The sequence below is a fragment of the Triturus cristatus genome, chromosome 10 (assembly GCF_964204655.1).
Source record: "Triturus cristatus chromosome 10, aTriCri1.1, whole genome shotgun sequence".
NCBI lineage: Eukaryota > Metazoa > Chordata > Amphibia > Caudata > Salamandridae > Triturus > Triturus cristatus.
The window spans coordinates 276,719,775-276,743,369 of record NC_140593.1 but is presented as its reverse complement, the minus strand read 5'-3'; the positions used below and the strand labels follow the sequence as shown (position 1 = coordinate 276,743,369).

At 48.2% G+C, this 23,595-nt stretch overlaps 1 protein-coding gene across 1 annotated transcript in view; it reads right to left on the bottom strand.

Annotated features, from left to right (window-relative positions):
• CYP51A1 (cytochrome P450 family 51 subfamily A member 1) overlaps positions 1-23,595 on the bottom strand; it is an 86,473-nt gene that overhangs the window by 23,157 nt on the left and 39,721 nt on the right. The window contains exon 9 of the mRNA XM_085631091.1: positions 22,815-22,983. Within this exon, the coding sequence (XP_085487217.1) occupies positions 22,815-22,983 (169 nt within the window). The remainder of the gene's footprint in view (positions 1-22,814; positions 22,984-23,595) is intronic.

Below are 23,595 nucleotides of genomic sequence, written 5' to 3'. Positions count from 1 at the left end.
GGGGTCTCTGGTCTACAGCAGAGTCCGGGCTCTACACCAACCTTCTGGAGCTCCAGGTGATTCGTCTTGCACTCAAGGCATTCCTTCCTTCTGTCTAAGGAAGAGTTGTGCAGGTGTTCATGAACACCACCACCGCCATGTGCTACTGCAACAAACAGGGAGGGGTGGGGTTGTGACCCTATGTCAAGAGGTTCTTCGCCTTTGGACATGGCTGGAACATCAAGGCATATCCCTGGTGGTTCACACCTGGCGGGTTCCCCGAACGTCAGGGCGGACAAACTCAGCCGACGGTGCATGATGGATCACGAATGGCGTCTTCGCTCGGGAGTTGGTGCAAGTTCTCTTTCAGCAGTGGGGAGAGCCTTGGTTAGATCTATTTGCCACCGAAGAGAACCCGCAATGTCAGCAGTTCTGCGCATTGGAGTTTCGAAGGTGGCACCCGCTCGGTGACGCCTTTCGTCACGAGTGGAATTGCGGCCTCCTGTGCGCCTTTCCGCCTGTACAACTTCTACCCAGAGTGCTGAAGAAGATCAAGCGCGACCGGGCCTAGGTAATTCTAGTGGCTCCAGACTGGGCGCAAGAAGTCTGTTACCCCGAGCTCTTGAGCATGGCCATCGATCCACCGATCAGACTGCCTCTTCAGGAGGATCTTCTGTCGCAGCAGCAGTGAACAGTTCTCCACCCGACCCTGTTCAGTCTCCACCTCCGTGCGTGGAGATTGAGTGAGGACAGTTGACAGCTTTCGACCTTCCTCCTGAAGTCTGTAACATCATCTTGATAGCCAGGCGTCCACTAAAACGGTATACGCCTTTAGGAGGAACACATTTGTGGCACGGTGCACAGCAAAGGCTGTGGATCCCCTTTCTGCCCCCCCTTTCAGAGGTTTGCCTCTTCATTCTTTCTTTGGCCCAGCAGTGCTCTGGTCTGGGCACTCTTAACGGCTATCTTTAGGCCATTTCGGCATTCCTTCGCCTTCCTGATCAGCCTTCTCTTTTCAAGTTCCCTATCATTAACAGATTTCTGAAGGGCATTACTCAACTCTTTCCTCCTTCCGAAATGCCTCAGTGGGACTTGAATCTTGTCCTCGCTTATCTTATGTATGCTCCCTTTGAGCCATTACAGAATTGTCCTCTTCATCTCCTTACTTTACAGACTGCTTTCCTGCTTGCCATTACATCTGCACGCAGGGTGAGTGAGCTTCAGGCTCTTTCTTCCAAACCTTAGCTTTCACTGTCCATCCGGACAAAGTGGTCCTTCGTACTACGCCTTCTTTTCTGCCCAAAGTGGTTATTACTTTCCACATAGGCCAGACCATCACATTGCCCACCTTCTTCCCGCCTCCGCACCCTTTCAAAGAGAAGGAAAGACTCCACCGTCTGGACCCAAAATGTGCGCTGTCCTTCTACCTTGACCGCACTAAAGACTTTCGGGTGGACAATCAACTCTTCGTGGATTATGTGGGCGCCAAGAAAGGTCGGACAGTGCACAAACGTACCATCTCTCGATGGGTTGTCTAATGCATTAAGATCTGTTATTCTTTGGCAAAAAAGGAACCTCCAGTAGGACTTCGCGCCCACTTTACCAGGGCGACGGCAGCCACTACTGCATTGGGACGTGGAGTTCCGTTGGTTGACATCTGCTGGGCAGCCATGTGGGCATCCCTGCACAGGTTCACAAAACATTACTGCCTGGACAGCCAAGTCCGGAGAGACAGCTTTTTCGGCTGTTCTGTTCTCCAGGTCTTCCTGGTGTGAACTCAGTTCACAGACCCACCACCGGGGTTGGCATTGCTGGGTTAGCAATTCTAAGGTAAGGAATCTATAACTACGGTCTCTTTCAGATGAACAAGTTACTTACTTATAAGAGACATAGGTAGTTATAGATTCCTTAACGACCCACTCATCCTCCCCGTTCTGTGAACTGACTTCTAGGGATAGGGACTCCCTTACAGGGCATTAGTTATTTATTTATTTTTAAACAGATTTTTTATTTATTTTTAAACAGATTTTATTGCCTTTTATAATCAACAATGCATCTGCCAGTACAACAATGCATTACAAAGTCCTATGCCTCATATCTCTGAGTTAGTAATTACAGAGTATTCATACATTTCAGTGATAAATAACACCTTGTCATAGCGTCGCTGTCTAGTCTACCTCTGTGTAGGCATTACCACCCCTCCCAACTTACCTCCAACAACCCCCCCCCCTCACCTGCGCTGCTGCTGCCTATGATGTCGCACTACATCTTTCTGGCTTGCACTGTGGTCTTGTATCCTGCACATCCTTACAGGGCCCTAGTTATGTGTGCCAGTGGTCAGTGTCTTGCATGGCTCTGCGCTTCTGGAGTGGAAAGTCGTGTCAGAACTGACGTCAGCGCGCGAGGGCGGCGTCTAAGTAGACACCGCAATGTCATCCCGGTGACCATGACAATGGACTTGGAGTCAACCAACGCCACCTACGATGCACAGGGGTACTGGTACAAAAAAAAAATCCCTTGATCGAGTCTGATGCATGGGGCTAATTCTAAGGTAAAGAATCTATAACTACATATGTCTCTAACAGATACATCGTTACCCAAGGTAAGTAACTTGTTCGTTACAAGTATCCATAGGAAGAACAAGTTACTTACCTTCAGTAATGCTCTTTCTGCTTGATAATCTAACAGCAGATTCCGCGATGCCCTCCCTCCCTGTTCGGTGGAATGGACCACTAGACAGCCTCTTAAGGTCCAAAAGTCAGATTTCAAAATATTGCCACCTACATTTTGTTTACAATGATCTGTATCGGAGGGCATGGACGCAGAAAGATTAAGAAACTGACCTCAGTGCGCAGTGGTGACTCCTAGATGGAGCTTTTTTCCATAATTTCTAGGGCAGCACAAGATTGCCACACAGCAACACAAAGTCACTTGTCAGCTCGGAGAATTTTGTGGATCTAGTCTAGCACCTGTGATATTCTAAAAGCTAGGATTCTGCGGATTAATAGAGTGTCCTCCAGAAAAAGCTTTACCAAAGGTAATTAACTTGTTCATTTCGGTACACTTCTCAAAAAGATCATCTAAAATGCAAGTTTGTTTATAGGTATGCTATTCTTGTCACTCGTGCCACAGATACATTTTATTTAGTTAGGAGTCTCACTCACTATTTCTGCAGCAAAAGTTATTAACATTAGGTCTATGCTGTCCTTTAAACAAATGTTATTAAATGTTTCTGTTGATTTGATATTGGAGACAAGAGAACAAGAAATAGAATCATGAAATGGAAAATACAATGAGGTAAATCAAAATAAAATAAACATCCCCCCTGTAATCAATGAAGTAAAATTTCCGTATTGGAAGGGCAGGGCTTGGGGGCGTCAAGATGGCGGCCACACTTTTGAGAGTACTCCAGACCCCTCAGTCACATTGAGCGGCAGTGCCTTGCTGTGTCTGTGCAGGATTGGTCATTGTTTGGTCCAGGCAACAACTAGAGCTGTGGTGAGGCGAGTCCGGAGACACAAGGCACCAACGGTGCGGCCTGCAACCGGAGTCAGGCCTGACATAAAATGGCAGCCTAGATGCCTACCTCCTCGCTGCGACAATCCTGGGCGACACTGGGGTCCCGCAGAGGCACCCGCACGGAGAGGCGACATGCTCCACAGAGGCTGAGGGGGCAGCAGGTCATTGACGGGGGCAGCTGCCGGCTCAACAGGTCCTGTATACATGCGGCCCGTAGTGATGATCACCTGGCCTGGCCCTCCTCCACCTCCTGAATCCTGCAGAGTGAGCGACGGGCTCAGTAGGGCTCTATACTACTTGAAGACGCCGGAGCTGAGCCCTCGTGAGATCCTCTTGATTCCCTCTGCAGCAGATCCATCGGTGTGAGACAGAGGGGGCCGACATCGGGACCAGACTTTCACCGAGGCTCCGAGGCATTACTAGACACCTCCTGGCGCGGGGCGAGGCCCGACGTGTCCAATTGAGGAGGCAGTGCACCGGCCTCCATGAGCAAGCCCTTCAAGCAGGCACGCTGCGCACCGCACACCTCCAGCTGTGACCAGGCACGGGACCTGGAGGCCTGCCTGGCAGCTTCCCATTGGCTCAATCAGGAAGCGGCCCTGGAGAGCCTGGTATTCACTTGAATTGCGTGACTGGGTTCCATCTTGTGGAATTGGAGAGTGAGTGACTCACCCCTTGGCACTGCAGCCTGCCCCTTTGCCAAGCGGGTCGGGGGCCAAACTGATGCTGTGGCACCACTGAATGTAGACTCGGTACACTTGGAGGGGTGGTGGACTCAATTCTTACATGGGGATGTTTTATTATCTTGGAGGCCGGGCCTATTAAAGTGTTTTTGATATCCTTGTTGCCCCCTTCAGTTTTGAGGAAGCATGCTGTGTGGGTTCTCCTCCCAGCGGATTAGCCTCGATCCTTTTCCCCCTGTAGAGGAAGTGATCCCTGGATTCTCCTGCCCGCCTTCGCTCCCGCTCACTGAAGTTCAACAGATTGATGTGCATGTGTGGTGCAGTGTACTCTCATGCCTTCCCTGTTGCAGCCAGGCTGGGGCAGAGTGCCACCTTACTTTGGAACTTTGCACCTCTACAGTTTGATGAGGTTGCTGGGATTGAGCTATTAGGCTTTTCTGTGCAAGAGACAAAAGGAAGGCTACTAACCGGAATGGTCTGCTATAGACCTCCGGGTCTAGATACTCAGTACCAAGCATTGTTTGATACCATTGCTGCCCTGACTTTAACACACTCCAGAATGATGCTTCTAGGGGATTTTAACCTATGGGATAACAGGGCCCTAGGGAATCATCTGAGAGACCTGAGGCATACATGTGAGAACTTTAGTCCACACCAGTTAGTACAACAGCCAACCCATTATGAGGACATGTGCTGGATCTCCTGTTTTCAAACCAGACTGACCATTCATTAATCCATTTCAGGATTATAATGCTGAATCCTGCGAATAACAACAATCGTTCAGTGACCTATCGCAAGGGAAGAGACTGGGCCAAATTATAAAAAAATAGAACAGACCCAATATTCCCGAATCAGACCTTTTTTGTTTCTGATGACTCAGTGGACAAGAACTATCAAACTTATTGTAATCATATTACCAACACTTTCGATTTGTGCGTTCCCATAAAACGAATGAAGAATAGAAGGAAACCTTCAGCTCCCTGGTACAGTGAGGAGCTGAAATTAATACGAATCACATGTAGACAGGCTGAGAGGAGGTGGCGAAGGTCATACCTAGATTCCGATAGGAAAGAGCTGAAATTAGTGCAGGCCCAATATAAGGAGACTATTGCCAAGTCCAAAGCACTCTTCTATGCTAAATCCATCCTACATGCGCCTAACAGTACAAAAGCTCTCTTCAATACCATAAGGGATCTCTCTAGCCCCGCCTGCATGGGTAATAAAGTGGTTGCATCGCAGAAATTATGCAATGAGATCGCCACTTTCTTTGATGAAAAGATCCCCAAAATCGTCGGAGGGTTTGAGCCAGGTAATGCTAGTCGCCAGGATGCACTACCTCAGATACTAGCTGAGGAACCCTGGGCAGAAACATCTTTGGGGTACTTTCAACCTCTTACCAAGGAGCTCTTCAACAGCCTTGCTCAAAGTGTATCTTCTGGGTCCCCACTAGACCCCCTCTCTCATAAGATCTGGAAGGAGTGTGGACAAGAATTATTTTCCTGGATGCGACAGATTTGCTGTCAATCCTTAGAAGAAGGCGTGGTCTCAGAGGTATGGAAGCAGGCAGTGGTAACCCCCCTGTTTAAGAAATCCTCTCTGGATCCAACAAACCCAGCAAACTTTAGGCCCATATCTCTTTTGCCTTATCCTATAAAAATTCTGGAAAAGGCTGACAGCAAGTCCTTATCGTGCTATCTTGAAGAGAATCATCTGTTGGATAGGGATCAGTTCGGTTTTCACCCAGGACATGGGACGGAAACAGCTTTGGCAACCGTATTGGATAATCTGAGAATGTGAGCCGACAATGGTAACTCATCTGTGTTAGTGTTGCTAGATATGTCGGCCGCATTCGACACGGTGAGCCATGCAGTTTTGATGGGAAGGCTGGAAAGAATGGGTGTGAAAGGTCGTGCTCTGAAGTGGCTGCAATCGTACCTATCAGAGAGACAACAGGTCGTAACCATGACACCGTTGGCCTCATCTAAGTCTCTGGTACGCTACGGAGTGCCGCAGGGTTCGGCAAAAAGCCCCACTCTTTTTAATATATATCTGCGTCCTTTGATCCCATCATAAAGTCTTTTGGGATTGACCTGTTCAACTATGCTGACGACACCCAATTGGTGTTCTCTTTGGAAGGGAAGCATGCGGTGACCATGGATACATTCCAGGAATGCATGCGCCAGACCTCTGGTTGGCTCAAATAAAACTCTTTGCAGTTCAACGGGGGGAAAACAGAGGTGGTATATTGCTCTACTGCTAAAATGGTACTGCACCTGCCGCTAAAGTTTAAACTCACCCCTGGGGATGACCCATTGGCCTCAGTCAAAACTGTACGCAACCTGGGCGTCCTGATTGATGACAATCTCCAAATGGCATCACAGGCTAAGAAAATGGTTAGCGTCTGCTTTGCTTTGCTAAATGCGCTTCGGCAGATTCTTACATTGCTGCCTAATGAGGCTAGACCCCTTGTAGTGAGGAGCATAATTCTGTGTAGACTGGACTACTGCAACTCCTTGTATTTGGGAGCTCCACAATATATCTTGCAGGGGTTGCAGAGAGTCCAGTCTATAGCAGCAAAGCTGGCATTAAATAGGCAACGCAGGTCCTCCACCACATCTGCCCTGAGAGATCTTCATTGGAAAGAGTTAGTTTCAAATCCCTATGCATTGTGTTTAGAGAAGTGCACGGTTTGGGCCCTTTATCTATGCAGGAGAGATTTACCTGGTACAAGCCCATAAGACATCTTCGCTCTTCCAGCGCAAACCTGGTAACAACTACCAGATTTAAGAAATCCAGGATGAGAGGCAGGGCATTCGGCACAGTGGCCTCACGCCTCTGGAACGAGCTACCCCAGAGTATTAGACAAGCTAACTCCTTGTTATGCTTTAGAAAGAAATTGAAAACTTGGCTATTCCCTAGGATTGAGAGTAGTGCTTTCCACTGATAATCTGGCCCATTGTTGTTGATGCCATCTGTCTAAGTTATAGTGCCAGGATACCCATAGGGTGACAGTTCGCGCTATATAAGCTCACAATACAATACTTACCATACCTGCAACTTCAGTCTGTCCTGCTATTGCTTTCCCGGCTGTTGCCCCTCCTCCCAATCCGTGGACACACAGGGCTGATCCTGTGGCCAGTCTCTTAAACCGAACAAATGATCATCATCAACACGCTGAAGAGGCTGAAAAACGCACTAGGCGCAATAATCTACATTTTATTGGATTCCCAGAGGACATGGAAGGGTGCTCAATCTGCCGCTTTCCTGGAGGAGTGCCTCAAATCCTGGATGCCACAAGATAAGCTTTTCCCCTGGTTTGCAATAGAACAGGCACACTGCGCACTCACCCCCAAGCTCCCCCACTCTTTTACCCGCCCAGTGGCACCACGTAGACCCATGATCACGAGATTCTTTAATTTAAAGGACAGAGACTGTATCATGCGAGAAGCAAGGGCTCACCCTGACCTCTTGTATCAAAATTCAAAAAGTTTTATTTTTCCAGACTACACCCGAGAGGTCCAGGTCAAACGACATTGCTATGAATCAGTCAAATAGAAGCTTTGAGCTCTTCAACTATCCTACATGCTTTTGTTCCCAGCACAACTCAAAATTATATTTGAGGGCAAATCCTATTTTTTTTTTAGACTTCAGGGTCGGATTGGGAGTGGCTCACAGAGGAAAAACAGTTACGTGGCCCACCTCACACCCGCTCGCTTCTGCTAGGCAGACCTAGCCCCGAGGCCTACAGCCGTACCGGCGCAGTAGGTGGGTCCGCACCCGATCCCGAACAGGCGTGAAAGCAGGAATGCGCCAACCTCTCTGAGTTCGGGATCCTTGGCTCTTCCACCAAAACATAGATCAGGTTCATCCTCCACTGATAGAGAGGACTCCCGGCCCAGCCCAGTTGGAGGACGGACTGAGTCAAACCCCTCCGCCTATTTGAATGAAGGATGACTGGACTGGACTGGCCCAGGCCACTAGAAAACAAATAATTCTTACTGTTCCATGACCAACATATGACCACCTAAGCAGACTCAGGTGCCACACTACACTGATCCTATCTAACAGAAGAGGTCCACCACTCCACACCTAACCTGGACACTTGAATTTGTTTTTAGGTATTAGTTATGGGGGGACAGATGCTTCTCGGGGGAAAGTATGGGTGTGGAGTAAGTTGGGGGGGGTGGGAAGTTAAATGTTCAGATGCATGCACAATGCTATTGTTCTGTTTTTTTCTGTGTTCTTGCTTTTTTTCCCCTAGGTTGTCTCACTCATCTGGCACTATATCAATGGCAACAGGTGCCCTATATTCACATGTCCCCTGACTGGGTTTTGTCCTTGTGGGTCCCCATGGAGTCTCAGCATTTCCTGCTCCTGATTCTACTGTCCTCGCACACCTCGCCATGAACCCCTATAGTATCATGTCCTGGAACGTTAACGGCCTTCTAGACAAAATTAAAAGCTCCGCAGTGTTACGCTACGCCCAAAGATTTGCCCCTTCAGTCCTTATGTTGCAGGAGACTCATCTCTTAGGCATAAAATGCCTGTTTCTAGCTAGGATTGGCTACGACAGGGTACACCATGCAGGTTTCGCCAGAAGTGCTATGTCAGGCCTTCCCCCTGGTGGCGACCAAGGCGCCAAGGTCAGTACTTTGCTTTTGCAGGCCTAGTAGAAGGCCGTCTCTTGAACCTGGTATGTATTTATGCACCCCGTAGCATTAGAGGTCTTCCTGACATCTCTTCTTGAAGTGGTGACACAGATTCCTCCTGGACTTACCCCCGATAATGGTGACTTCAACACGGTACCCGACCCTTCTATAGACTCCCCTGGCCCCTCTTCTGACGTGGGCCACATATCTACAACAGTGGGTAGGTACCCTGGGTCTATGCGATATATGGAAGATCTGGAACCCCCGGCAGAGCCAATGTACACACACATCCACTGCGCACCACACTAACACTTGCATTGACGAACAAGTTACTTACCTTCGGTAAAGATTAATCTGTAAGAAACATAGGTTAGCTATAGATTCCTTACCTTAGAATTACCCCCAGGCGTCAGACTGAATCCGGAAAGTTTTTCGTCAGCAGTACCCCTGCGCGTCAGAAGGTGGCGCCGGTCGCCTCCGTCGTCGTGATCGCCCGGATGACGTCGCGGTAGCTACATAGACGCCGCTCTGGTGCGCTGACGTCAGTTCTGTAGACGACTTTCCACGCCATAAGCGCAGAGCCATGCAAGACACTGACCACTGGTGCACAAAACTAGGGCCCTAAAAGGAAGTCCTTAACCCTAGAAGTCAGTTCGCAGAACGGGGCGGTAAGGAATCTTTAACTAACCTATGTTTCTTACAGATATATCGTTACCGAAGGTAAATAACTTTATAGATACCCCAGTAATACCAACCCCGGTGGTGGGTCTGCGAACTAAGTTCAAACCAGAAAGTCCTGGAGAACAGAACGGCCAAAGAAGCAGTCTCTCCGGACTTGGCTGTCCAGCCAGTAGTGTTTAGTGAACGTGTGCAACGATGCCCACGTAGCTGCCTGACAGATGTCATTTAGGGGGACTCCTCGTCCCAAAGCAGTGGTAGCTGCCGTCAGCCTGGTGGAATGGGCGCACAGTCCCACTGGAAGCTCCTTCTTTGCCAAAGAATAACAGGCTTTGATACACAGAACCGCCCACCTGGACATGGTCCGTTTGTGCACGGCCCGACCTTTCTTAGCGCCCACGTAACCAACAAAGAGCTGGTCGTCCACCCGGAATTGTTTGGTGCGATACAAAAAGAAGGAAAGCACACGTTTTGGATGCAGAGGTGGAAAGAAGGTGGGCAAAGTGATGGTTTGGCTGATGTGGAAAGAAGTAACCACCTTTAGAAGAAAGGAAGGTCTAGTTTGTGAAGACCTTGTCGGGATGGACAGCCAGAAAAGGAGACTTGGAAGAAAGAGTTTGTAGCTCACTCACCCTGCAGGGGTGATGTCCACCAATAAAGCAGTTTTAAAAGTGAGAAGCCTGAGAGGACATTTATGTAGCGACTCAAAGGGAGCACACATAAGATATGTAAGAACCAAGTTCAAGTCCCACTGGGGCTTTACGAAGGGAACAGGGAGTGCCCAGAGCAGAGCCCTGCTGGGCCAAAGAAAGGAGGAATACGGAGGACCTCAGAAAGAGGGGCGGAAAGGGGATCCACAGCCTTTGCTGTGCACCATGCCACAAATTTATTCCATCGGCAGGCGTATACCGTCTCATTGGAGGGACGCCTGGCTGCCAAGAGAACATCGCAGACTTCGGGAGGCAGGTCAAAATACGTCAACTGCCGCTGCTCAATCTCCACGCAAGGAGGTAGAGGCTGGACAGGTTCGGGTGGAGGACCGTCCCCTGCTGCGACAGAAGATCCTCCCGAAGAGGCAGTCGGATTGGAGGATCTATGGCCATGTTGAGCAGCTCGGAATACCAGACTCTTCTCGCCCAATCCAGAGCCACAAGAATGACTTGGGCCCGGTCTCGCTTGACCTTCTTCAGCACTCTGGGCAGAAGTGGTATAGGCGGAAAGGCGTTTAGAAGACTGCAACTCCACTTGCGATGAAAAGCGTCGCCTAGCGAGTGCCGCCTTGGAAATTCCAACGCGCAGAACTGCTGACATTGCTCGTTCTCTTTGGTGGCTAATAGATCCAACCAAGGCTCTCCCCACTGCTGAAAGAAACATTGCACCACCTCCGAGTGAAGACACCATTTGTGATCCATCATGCACCTGCGGCTGAGTTCGTCCGCCCTCCCAGGTGTTGAATCACCAGGGATATGCCCTGATGTTCCACCCATGTCCATAGGCGGAGGGCCTCCTGACATAGGGTCTACAACCCCACCCCGCCTTGTTTGTTGCAGTACCACATGGCAGTGTTGTTGTCCATAAACACCTGCACTACTCTTCCCGGGACAGAGGGAAGGAATGCCTTGACTGCAAGACGAATCGCCCAAAGCTCCAGATGGTTGATGTGGAGCCCGGACTCCGCCGGAGACTAGAGGCCTCTGATCTCCGCCTCCCCCATGTGGCCGCACAATCCCAGAACTGATTCATCAGTCACCACTGTGAACTCTGGCCGAGGAAGGGAGAGGGATCTACCTTCGACCCATTCCTGGTTCGTAAGCCACCACTGCAATTGGTGTGCAGTGCCCTCCGAGATCTGGACGCAATCTGACAGATTCCCCTGATGTTGCGCCCACTGGAACTTCAGTTCCTACTGCAGAGCCTGCATATGCCATCTGGCATGATCCACCAGCAGGATGCAGGGGGCCATCAGACCCAGCAGCCTGGGGGTCATCCTGACCGAAACCTGGGATAGAGGCTGAGAGATCAGAATCATAGCCCGACTATCTCAGACTCGCTGTTCGGGGGGATAAACCCGAAACTGCTCCCTGTCCAAAACCGCTCCGGTGAAGAGGAGCTTCTGAGAGGGGGTCAGGTGTGACTTCGGCATGTTGATGGAGAACCCCAGCAAATGCAGGAGGTCGGCCGTAGTCTGGAGGTGGGAGACGACAGCCTGGGGTGAGCCCGCCTTCAACAGCCAGTCGTCGAGATAGGGGGAAGACTGGAACCCCTGATCTGTGCAGATTTGCTGCGACCACTGCCATCGTTTGTGAACACCCGAGGGGCGCTGATAAGGCCAAAGGGGAGGACGGTAAACTGAAAGTGCTCGTGGCCTACTGTGAACCGCAGGTAACGCCGATGGCCGGAAGGACGGGGACGTGAAAATAAGCGTCCTGCAAGTCCAATGCTACCATCCAGTCTCCAGGGTTTAGGGTCCAGGGCAGAAAAGACCTGAGCGAGCGTCAACATCTTGAACGTCTCCTTCAAGCAGTTGACGTCCCCGAGATCCAAGATAGGACGCAGGCTGTTGTCCTTCTTGGGCACCAGAAAGTAGTGGAAATAGCAACCATGACCTACTTCTGGGGCAGGAATGCGCTCAATGGCACCCTTGGCCAAGAGTGCCGAAACTTCCTGTTGGAGAAGGGCCAGGTGATCCTCCGACATGCGATGGTACTGAGGTGGCATGGATGGAGGGGTAGTCTCGAAGGGGAGGGAGTAGCCCCCTCTGACTATTTGCGAAACCCACCTGTCTGACGTGATGGTGCGCCAATGGGGGAGGTGATGGCGGATCCTGCCGCCCACTGGTGTTTGGTGGCCCTGAAGGGTCGGACTAGGAGGGTTTGGAAGCTGCTGCAGAGGGGGCTGTGGTGGACTGGCCTGCCCATTGGCCCCCAGAACCACGGCTGTGGTTCCCATGTCCCCGGCCGCGCTGCGCCGGCCTGAGGCTCTGGGCGGGACGTAGTGTGGCACCCCTTCCGTAGCCACGAAAGGGGCGCAAGGCAGACTGCGCAGGGCGGGTGGTGGAGAGGCCCAAGGACCAGGCCGTAGCCCTAGAGTCCTTAAAGCGCTCTAGGGCGTTGTCTGCCTTGTCACCGAAAAGGCAACGGCCATCGAAGGGCATGTCCATAAGGGTGGATTGGACATCCCCGGAAAAACCAGTCGAACGCAACCAGGCGTAGCGTCGAAGGGCTACTGACGTGGAAATCGTCCTGCCAAGTGCGTCTGCGGTATCCAGCCCACAGCGGATGGTAAACTTCGCTGCGTCTCTCCCCTCGGCAACTGCACGGGAGAGCACAGCCCAGGCCTCCTCCGGGCACTGGGGCAGCACCTGCACTACCGTATTCTACACAGAGTGGGTGTAACAGCCCAACAGACATGCGGTGTTTACCGACCGCAGTCCCAAGCTGGCGGAAGAAAACATTTTCTTCCCAAGGTGGTCCAGCTTTTTGTATTTCCTATCTGGTGGTGCGTGAGGGAATGCGCCTTTAGAAGTGAAGGCTTGGACTACCAAGCTCCCAGGGGTGGGGTGTTGGGAGAGGAAAGTGGGGTCGCCCGGAGCTGGGCGGTGGCGTTGGGCAATCATCCTGTCCCAGGAGCCCCTGTGTTGGGCCTGGACCTGGTGCCCAAAAGGATTACCGCGAGGGCTTCCTTAAATGGCCGATGGGGCTCCAAAGAACTCGCTGCCGGTTGAAGGACCTCTGTCAGGAGGTTAGTCCTGACTGCCACTGTAGGTAGCTCAAGGTAGAGAGCCTCGGCCACCCTACGCAACACCACTGTGTATGACGCTCACTCCTCCATAGCCATGGTAGGAGACAACATGCCAAGGTCTAGTGAGTTATCCAGACCACTGGCTTCCCCTAGTTCTTCTCTCCAGTCCTGTTCATACACCAACTGGTCGGTTAAACGGTCCCCAGGCCCCTCCCTGTCCTCCTCACCCTCCTCTGGCTGCCAATCTGGTTTCAAAGAGCCAGTTTAGAACAGGGGCACAAAAGTACCCGTCGGCGTCCGATCCGGCGTAAGTCGATGCTGGTCTGACTCCGTGTCTACCTCGAGGTGCAGGCCAGGGTCGACGTCAGCTGGGTACACAGCAGACGGCGGTGGCGGATGTGGTGCCGGTGGAATCTGCGCCGGGGGAGGCTTAACAAGGCCGACCGGTGCCGATCCGGATCCAGGCCTGGATCCAAGGGGACCCTGCGGCGCCAAGGCTGAAGCCGCCGAAGACCCAGGGCCCCCTGCCGAGTCTGGGGGTCCCGAAGGCACGTCAGCGGAGTCGGGCTGCCCAAAGATGGCGTGCAACGCTTCGTGAAACTGACGAAGCTGGGCAGGGGTTGCTCCTGGGAAGGGGGGGGGGGACCAAGAGCCGACCCTACGGGCTCTGCACACGGAGCTGCGGGAGGGGCACAACCCGCATCCCTCGTCGTGTTGGCCAATGGACTGGGAGAAGTCGAAGAGCGATGATGCTTCTTCGACTTCTTTTTGTGCTTCGACTAACCTGACCCCGAGTGCGAAGACTTAGAGGAAGAATGGTGTTGGCTCCGCGACCGGTCCCTCGACCTCCTACGCGACCGGGACATTGAGCGGCGCAGAGCCGACTGCTGGGCTTGGAGTAGCTTTCGGGACAGCTCCCGCAAAGTCTTCGGGCCATGGTCCGGCAGTCGAGCAGGACTTGGGATCATGGTCGCTCTCCAGGCAGTAGAGGCATACACGGAGCGGATTCGTCACCGACATCAGTTGGTTACAGGAACCGCAAGCTTTAAAGCCGGGCATCCCTCGTGCACCAGGAGTCGATGGACTCAAAAAACAAAAAAGTCAAGAAAAAGCTGAGTCAAAAAATGACTGGGGGTACCCCTCTCTCCGGATCTGCGCTTGCTGGCGTGGAAAAAGAAAGAACTGACGTCAGCGTGCAGGGGCGGCATCTATGTAGGCACCGCAACATCATCCTGGCAACCACAACTCTGACGTCGAACGCGGAGTTGACCGACGCCACCGTTCGACACGCAAGGGTACTGATGACGAAAAACTTTCCGGATCCAGTCTGACGCCTGGGGGTAATTCTAAGGTAAGGAATCTATAACTAACCGTTTCTTTGAGATTTGCTCTTTATGCCCGCCCGATGCATTACAGGTGTCTAATGCTCAGATTCTCCCACTAGGGATCTCAGATCACGCCCGATACTGATCCGAGTCAGTGAGACCAGCACTTGTCACCATCCCATGTGGTGCCTAAACGCTTGACATCTTCAGGACAAAACCTACAGAGAAGCGGTGGGGCAAGATATCACACGCTACTTCCAAGAGATTGAGTGGGTCCGTCCATTCCAAGGGCATCCTTTGGGTGGCATGTAAAGCATCTGTACGTGGGCACACCAAGGGTATCCTCAGACAAAAAGAAAGGGCGCGGGACCACCGTGTTGTGCAGTTAGAATCTGGAGCCCTTTTTTAGAGTCTCAGCTTACTTCTGATCCACATAGAGACGTTACCAGACAACTGGGGTTGGGGCTGATTTGGGAGGAAATAAAACTTTTCTCCATGGAGGCTGTGAAACAAATCTGGTGCACATCTGCAGCACGGGTGTATGGGTGGGGCATACAATTGGGAAGCTATTGTATTGGTTGGCCTCCAGGCCCCTGGCCAATAGTTGTTCCTGAAATTATTGATCGGCTCGGCCTGACCCACTGTACCTCTTCCGCCATCGCCCAAGCTTTTGCCGACTACTATGCATCACTATATGCAGCTTTCCCGCGTTCGGTGGAGGAGATGGTGGGTCCCCTTCTACATGAGGTACTACTGTCTTGTCTATCAGATGCCAAGCATCGGGAACTGGAAGAGCCTATCACGGCAGAGGAGGTGACTGAGGCCATTACATCGATGGCACCCAGAAAAGCACCCAGAAAAACACACGGCCGGATACCCCATAGAAATTTATACCAAATTTCATGATGTTCTCATCCCTCACCCCTTGCGCATTTACAACGAAGTGGCGAAAGTGATTTACCTTGCCACAATTGTTGTTATACCCAAAACGCCTCTCCCATCCTCTTCCTGCGTGGAATACCACCCATATCTTTCATAAACTGGGAAGTAAAAAGGTTTGCTACTGTTCTTGCTTCCGGTTTACGTTGGGTTCTGTGGTTGCTAATTCTTCCAGGACAATATGGTTTTATTCCTGCAAGGGCTGTCCCCCCCCTCCTTTTTGCACTAGCCATTGAACCTCTTGCACAACGTATCCGTGTGTACGGAGATGGCATCCTCCTGTACCTGGCGAATCCAGCTTTTAGTGGCCCTCCATGTCTCCAGATCTTGAGTCTTTATGCAGATGCATCGGGACTGTGGGGTAATCCTGCGTAATCTCTGCTGGTACCCTTGGCTCTCTTGCGGGACTGTATGGACTGGCAAGTGTACATTCCTAAATGCCGTCTTAACTTCCGAAAACTTTGGACTCCGGGTCGCCAAAGAACACAGCAATGACATGGTTCTGTAATATCACGCCTCTCATCCGTAAATAAAAAGAGGATCTAGCGACAAAAGCTCCTGCTGAACGTCCTGGGAAAGATATGTCTTCCTTTCAGGAGCTCCAACAGATGTACTCCTTGTCTGGCACTCAATTCCACAAATACCTAAAACTACGGTACGCACTGCGAGTACACATCTCTTTGAATATCTTGATCCCAGAGTTCAGCCTGGTGGAGGCGAAAGTTATGATAAGGACATTGGGTAGGGGCAGAGTCTCCCAGATTTACTGAAAATTAATTATTAATGCCCCAAACACGATGACAGCACTCAAGACGCGTTGGTAGGGATGGCTAGGCCGTTATATGACTCAGACTGTTGAGATGCTTGATGGCCCCAAAGGTACTTACGTTTACGTCTAGTGCATACATATTACCTACACACCACTTATCTCTCCCCAGACAGGCTACATCGAGCTAGGTTGCTTCCCAGTCCGTGATGTTTCTGCTGCTCCCATGCTCCAGTTGATTTTTTTCCATTTGGTGGGGTCCTATACAGTGATCACCTGCTACTGGGAAAGGGTGGTATCTGATCTCGCTGATGCCCTAAACCTCGACATAGACCTCTCCCCGCTCTTAATCCTATTGGGAGTACTTGAGGGTCCGGGAGGGACCCGTGCAGATTGAGCGATATTGGGGGCAGCACTGCTGGTAGCCAAACATGATATCGCTGCCCGCTGGAAGAATTCCAGGCACCGAAGCTCACATGAGATACCCAAGGGGAGAATAGTCCAATATGGCATATAATCTCTCTCAATCTTTGTGTTATCTTGACCCAAAAATCATTCACAAGCCTGAAGCTCCACACTATATGAAGAAGTTGACTTTGTTATGCATGCATTTTGGGAAGGATTTAGGGCTATCATTGTATGTAAGGATGTTGGGGTCAGATTTGTCATGTGTTTGATATTGCTTTTTTCTTTTAAAATTGGTCTTTATTGGCATTTTCCATAAATCATTTCTGAAGACACAAAAGATATACAGTATTCCTCAACAGCATCCACGGAAGTACATTACTGCTTTTGTGTAAATATTGACCACAATTTCAGGATGCTTCTGCATACATGCGCAGACAACATAAAACCAGAAACAGTATTCCCTCCTGAGACATTCCCCCACTACATCAACAGCCTACAGATACATATAAAATACAGGTCTTTAAAAATATTGTTGAATTTTAAATATAGCATTTCTTGTTTAAAACCGTTTTAATGAAAAAGTCAGAGAACAAAACTACCCTAATATATTATATATATATATATATATATATATATATATATATATATATATATAAATAAACCTACCACCATCTTGGGAAGGGGTCAAACAAAACAGTTCTATTGACAAATTTATCTGTTGTATATCTCAATTAGTAGTTGTTATCTGGACTCCAAATAATCCCCATGTACTGATGAACATGTCCAGCTCACTATCTAGGCAACTACCAACTTGGTAATAGTTTTCTTATCTAGACAAATACCAGACCATGTGGTTGAATAGGGTATTCATGATTGTTTTGATTGTCTCAAGTGGTTAGTGTTATCCATGTAATAACGAGAGCTTACTTATCATCCACAAGTCTGCTGTTGTCTGTGGATTAGAGAGAAATAAACTGTCCAGTCAATGTAGAACTCAAAGCATACCTCAGGAAGAAAACAAGGGCAAATAAGAACAACCACCTATCTCAGTCTGCTAGGCTATCAACACTGGCTTGGTCAAACATGGAGGATCAGATTTTGGACCGCACAAATAACTTTACTACTCTGCGAATCAAAAGAAAGGATGTAAATACTGTTGCTGAGGTTATCAGCATGACATTTCTAAAAATTCTATTCTGAAAGCCTGGTGTAAAATAAGCTGCCTAACACAGCAAACAAGATGATCTCTGGGGAAAAGGAAAAAAAAACAGGTCTTGATGATGGCATGGACATTAGTGAATAACTCAATTGTGTGGCTACCACAGTGCTTTATTTTCTTGATATATGTGCTTCAGAGGGAAAGTTTTTGATTCAGGGCCCAGTGAGTTTGTAATCCCCGATTTCATATCAATGGTCTGTCTGAAATAGCACTGATTTTTTAAAGAAAAAAAGCAGTTATAGCAAGATGGGCTGCACTTAGTTTTAATATATTTTATGTTTTATTGAAGTGTTGATGATGAAGACCCTTTTATTGAAGTTACACTCCGTATGTTCCCCAGCCCTGACTAAATGCATCAGAGATGATCTGCACTTCTGGGTCTTGCTCCTTGGAAGGCATCCCTTCGTGATATAAGCACTGATGTACCACCCCTATAAGGAGACTTTGGATTTCTGTGTAATCATTCTGGCTCCCCAGTTTCCCCAAGACAACAAGTAGACAAGTTTGGTCAGGCTTGTGTGATGACAATGCAGAAAGCCATAATGCAGAGCAACTATTAAACTGTTGTTAGTTAATGTCAGAGTGTTATTCTTCAGGAAAAAGCGTTTTCAGTAAATTTGGGGTAGGAAAATCCTGTCTTCAAGAAATATGTTTCCGGCTGATGTATCAGAGTTAGTCCCAGGGAAAAATATCTTCTTAGAGTCATTTGAGATACTCTTCCATTCCTACTTGGAGCCTGAAGAGCAAGCTGTCCAATTAAAATGCAGCAGTGGGATTCCTGAAGGTCCATACTGCAGAGTCAGCAGCCCCTTATAAACAGAGGGAGTCATCTGTCGCAGGACAAACATTCGTAAAATGTCTCTGCTGATGAATGTTAGATAAAGTATGCGTTAAGCCCCCAGACACGACTGAACGAGAAAGAACCTGGAGTATGCTTATACTTGGCGGTGAACTCTTTATACTGCCCCCTTGTCACATATGATGGATAACTCCTATAGTAATTGAAGTAGATTTGACTAATGGCAAAGTCAATGTGATGAAGGAGTGTCCAGTGTAATAACCTGAAATATAGCATATAACTATTTTCTGCGAGGTCGAGGACCAAAACATCTGTGGTGCGATGCCTTGAGGATAGTAGTTAACCAAGGATTCATTCAGAAGTAGAGCTAGTCTTGAATTCATAGCTATTCATTTACTGTAAACACTTCACGTTGTATCTGCACTAAACAATCATTTGCAAAACTAATTTACAATCAAAGGCAAAGAAATCCAACCATTACGCAAACAGGAGTGCTTAGTGTCCCCAGTGATCATAAAAAAGGGATGTGAAGATAGCTAAATTTGTATGTACACAGTCAAAACAACCTACTGTGGTTCGAGCTACAAAGCTAGGTTACATTGCATTGCATTGAAACAGTCCACAGCCAAGGATGGGAACTGATACCTGACCAGAAAATGAAAATCCCAGGAATTAAATCTCTTGTTGTATCGATTTTTTTATGAACTTCTTCAACTGCCAATATTAGGAGTAGCGACAGGATAACTTTCTTCAAGTCATTCGGACACCTATCTGATTTGATAATGAAGTGTTGATATTCATTGCTGCATTAATGAAAATGGGTGTGGCCATTTCTCCCTCTTGCAAAATGGTGTTCACTTCAACTCTCCCTCCCAAGTTAAGAGATCAGGTGTACATGATTTTCAATATCATGCCCTTATGCCCAACATACCTTTCAATGACAGCAAGGAGAGTTCACCACCCTCATACCCAACATATCAAGGTGTTGAGCCAGAGAAGGGTTTTAAGATCACCTTTGAGCAATAATCACAAAATCTGGTTTCGTGTGACACATGAGGCAAGCAGGTGAGAAATCTCAACCTTTATATCTTTTTCCCATTCTGGTGATGGTCTAAGAGACTAAGGGGCATATTTACAAGCCCCTATCATCCTAAGAACATCACATTTTTAAACGTTGTGGTGGCGATACAGGTTTCCTCTTATTTACAAGGCAGTGTTAAGCCACTTAATGTGGCTTAATGCTGCCTTGTAAATAAGGCAGCCTTTCACGCTATACTTGGCTTGAAAGGGGTGGGCAATGGGTGTTGTGGTGGGCGTTACGCAATGGGTGTTGCGGTGGGCGTTACGCTGCAACACCCATTGATTTTGATGCTGCCCCATATTTACAACAGTGGGGTAAATATGGGGCAGCGCCAAAATTAAGACCAGGGAAAACCTGGTCTTAACAGGGCGCATCGAGGAGAAATGCTTTATTTCTCCTCATTTTTGCTGTTTATGTGTGCTGCATTGTGCAGCACAAATAAAAACAGCAAAACACCATGCATGATTGTTTATGTGCAGGAAGGTGTCCCTTCCTGCACATAAACAATCATTTTAAAAATGACGCGTTGCGACTTCTATGTGTGTTGCACAAAGCAGCGCACATTGAAGTTACAAATCGCCATTTAAGATTGTTTATGTGCAGGAAGGGACACCTTCCTGCACATAAACAATCATTCCCCACAACACAGGCTTTGCACTATGGTGCAAGGGTGCCTGCATTGGCGTAGGCAGCTAAATTTAGTACCAGCGCAGGGTGAAACGCAGGGCTGCACCGTGTTGTTGAAAATATGGTGCAGCCATGTGTTTCAGAAGTGACGGAGTGCAGCGCTTAGCCAAAAAGGCTAATGCCGCTATCCGTCACTTCTTTGTAAATATGCCCCTAAAGCTGGGCCTTTTATAGTACGTAAGCAGTCTTCTCATAGGTGGGGCATGACTTTAAAAAACCTATACTACTCCCAGCGGCCACCCACCGTGTCAGTATGGAAGGAAAACATGGACTGGTGTATGTTCAGGGAGAAGACTGTATATGTGGCCCGCGGTAAACCCGGGGCATGGGGTAGAATTTGGGGGCAATGGAACGTGTATCGTGGGGGTATCTGTACGCCCCCCCTAGTGGACACCGATATTGCCTTGTCCCCCTGACCCTTGATGGTTCCTTGCAACTGATTGTAATAATCGAATATAGATGTTCCTTACCCGTTACCCCCCCCCCGATCTCTCAGTACTCCCTCCTGTTGATAGCTAATTGAAGGTTTGGAGTAAAAGTCCCCCGGATGTAGCCTGACCCACGCTTTTTGCCCGTATGCCTCGCCTTTTGTTTTTTGTTGTTATTTATGTTAAATGTATGTCTCCTGCTTCTCTCGAGCTATCCTGAGCCATTTACGGGGCTGGGCCCCAGGTGTCGCCTACTGCTTTAACTAATGTACGATCCTTTCTGAATCTAGCGGCCGGCCCTGGCGGTTGTAGGCCCATGCTTGTAACTGATTTATTGTTTCAATAAAAATTTTTGGAAAAAAAAAAAAAAAACCTATACTATCTTACAAAACTCCGCTACAAAAATTGTAAAGAAAACATTTTTTTTCGCATTGAAAGTTTAAAATTTCCAGATAAAATTTTCAATATGGAAAAAAACTTTGAGGTGCCATCATGATGTGGCGAAGTTGGAGTGTAGAATCAACATAGACTTCCCTGTTGTCACAGTCCTGCATATCATCATCAAAACTAACTCTCCCACCTCCTCCTCATCATCATCTTCCTCCTTCATATTGTCCTTGTCCTCCAAATGTTCTACCAGGTCCTCTTACTCCATATCCTTCCCATGCTTCATATCCTCCTTTATATCCACCATTCCTTCCACTCTTGGCAAAAAGAGGTAAAAGAGCAACAGAATGTACGCAGGAGCAGGAGACTCTGCTGATGGAGCGAAATTAATAAACAAGGCAGGATGGTGCATAGAAAGGAGTTTGAAGGAGGTCGGAAAACCTTGAGTAACTTGATCAGGCAATTACGATAAAAATCGATTCGTCATTTCTTAGACTAACAGCAACAGATTTTCTGGCACTTATACTACTGCAGACCAGACAGAAAGACCTGTGGAAAGTGAGGAAAATGGGGGTGAAAGGTGATTGGTTAGTAGGAACTCTATTCTTCCTCGTAATGTTTTTCCTCTCGTCTTCCGAAAGGAAATGGATCAAGTGGCTAGGATATGAAAAATCCTCAAGAGTAGTACCTTTAATCTTTTTGTGCTCTTTCTCCTGAAGACTCTCTCAGGGTAGTTCTACTATTACCTTATTGAAAAAGACTGTTAGCAGTACAGGGCATTATCCTGATGGTGAAGAAATATACGTGTTGGGTGTGATTGCACTCAATGATCCAGTTGTTGTTAGTTTTGCAGTCATTGAAGAGGGTATTGATGACAATGATCTTCTGGTTTGTGCTTCGTACATTTAAAAGTTGTTTCTTACTTTACCTGGAATCTAGTCAGTGGCCTTTGCCATAGAATACTGAAAAAAGCAGCACAAGCAGAAATCATTTTCTAAATCTGCAGTGCTTCCCATCCGCAATCTTCAATTTGTGAGCCATCTTACTTGGCAAAATAATCTTATGTTTGAATACAATGTATACTTATCGATACGCAACACTGGATCAGCATACCTGAACAGTTGCATACACTTCCACCAGCCTGTCCGACACCTATGCTCTGCTTCACTCTCACAAGCCCCCCGTATTCACAAAAGCAGAGCAGGAGGTCACTCATTCTCCTACACCGCACCCAAAACATGGAACGGCCTCCCTCAATACAGAGCCTCCTTGTCCCTTTTTGAGTTCCAAAAGAAGCTTAAGACCTGCACAAGTGCCTGGATACCATCACAGGCGATTAGAACACTATGCAAATTGCTATAACACACAACATTATTGCACTCTTCTCAATGTAATATGTTTGTAGAATTTCTATTAATCATGTATTTAACTTGCTTACTGGTAAAAGGGTAACACTTCAATGGGACTGATAGAATTAGGAAAATGATGAAATCAAAACAGGATTTACTGAGACACTTTCAACTTACCAGCACCAAATGGCACATAAGCAAACTTGTCTCCTGCTGCAGGGTTATCTTGAAGGTAGCGGTCAGGATTGAAGTCTAAATTTTCCACCCATGTGTCTCGAAGCCTGTGGTTTACCGTGGGTGAGACGCACACCTGGTGCCCAGGGGGAATGGTGTAACCAGCAACAGTCTAAACAAAGAAAGCACCTTGTAAATTCAGGTAGGCAAAGGTGTTCTATGTAATTCCCTATATCGGGGATTTATGAGCTCGTGAATATGAGCTTCAGAAGTTAAAGTTTGCAATTAAATCTAGTGAGTTATCTCTAATTGTTGTTTATTAAATAAAGTGAGATGCTAAATCCCTTTTTCTGCTTCATTTTGTTTTATTTCAGGTAAATTTCTACAAAATGTTTTACCCACACCTTATCTTCAGAAGCCAGTAGGAGGAGGGGAAAGCAACTGGTGGAAAATGTGTGCCTTCCAATATTTACTGACCTGTTTGAGGAACTATGATAGTTGTAACTACGCATGTAAAGCATTGTTTGCATCTCGACATGTGATAATAGTGGAGATTTTAATATACCCCAATTAAATAAAACTTCACAAATTTTGCACTGCCGGTAGAGAAATTATATAAGATAAAAATCAACATTTTGTCAAAGATAGATTGCTTTTTAGTTACACTCTCAAGCAGCTAGTAGAGACATTTCTCATCATTCACCTTTTTTACTTTGCATACGACTAATAAACGTTGACGGGGCAAATTGACGGAACTGCTGACCCCCCTCCGCACCGCCCCCCG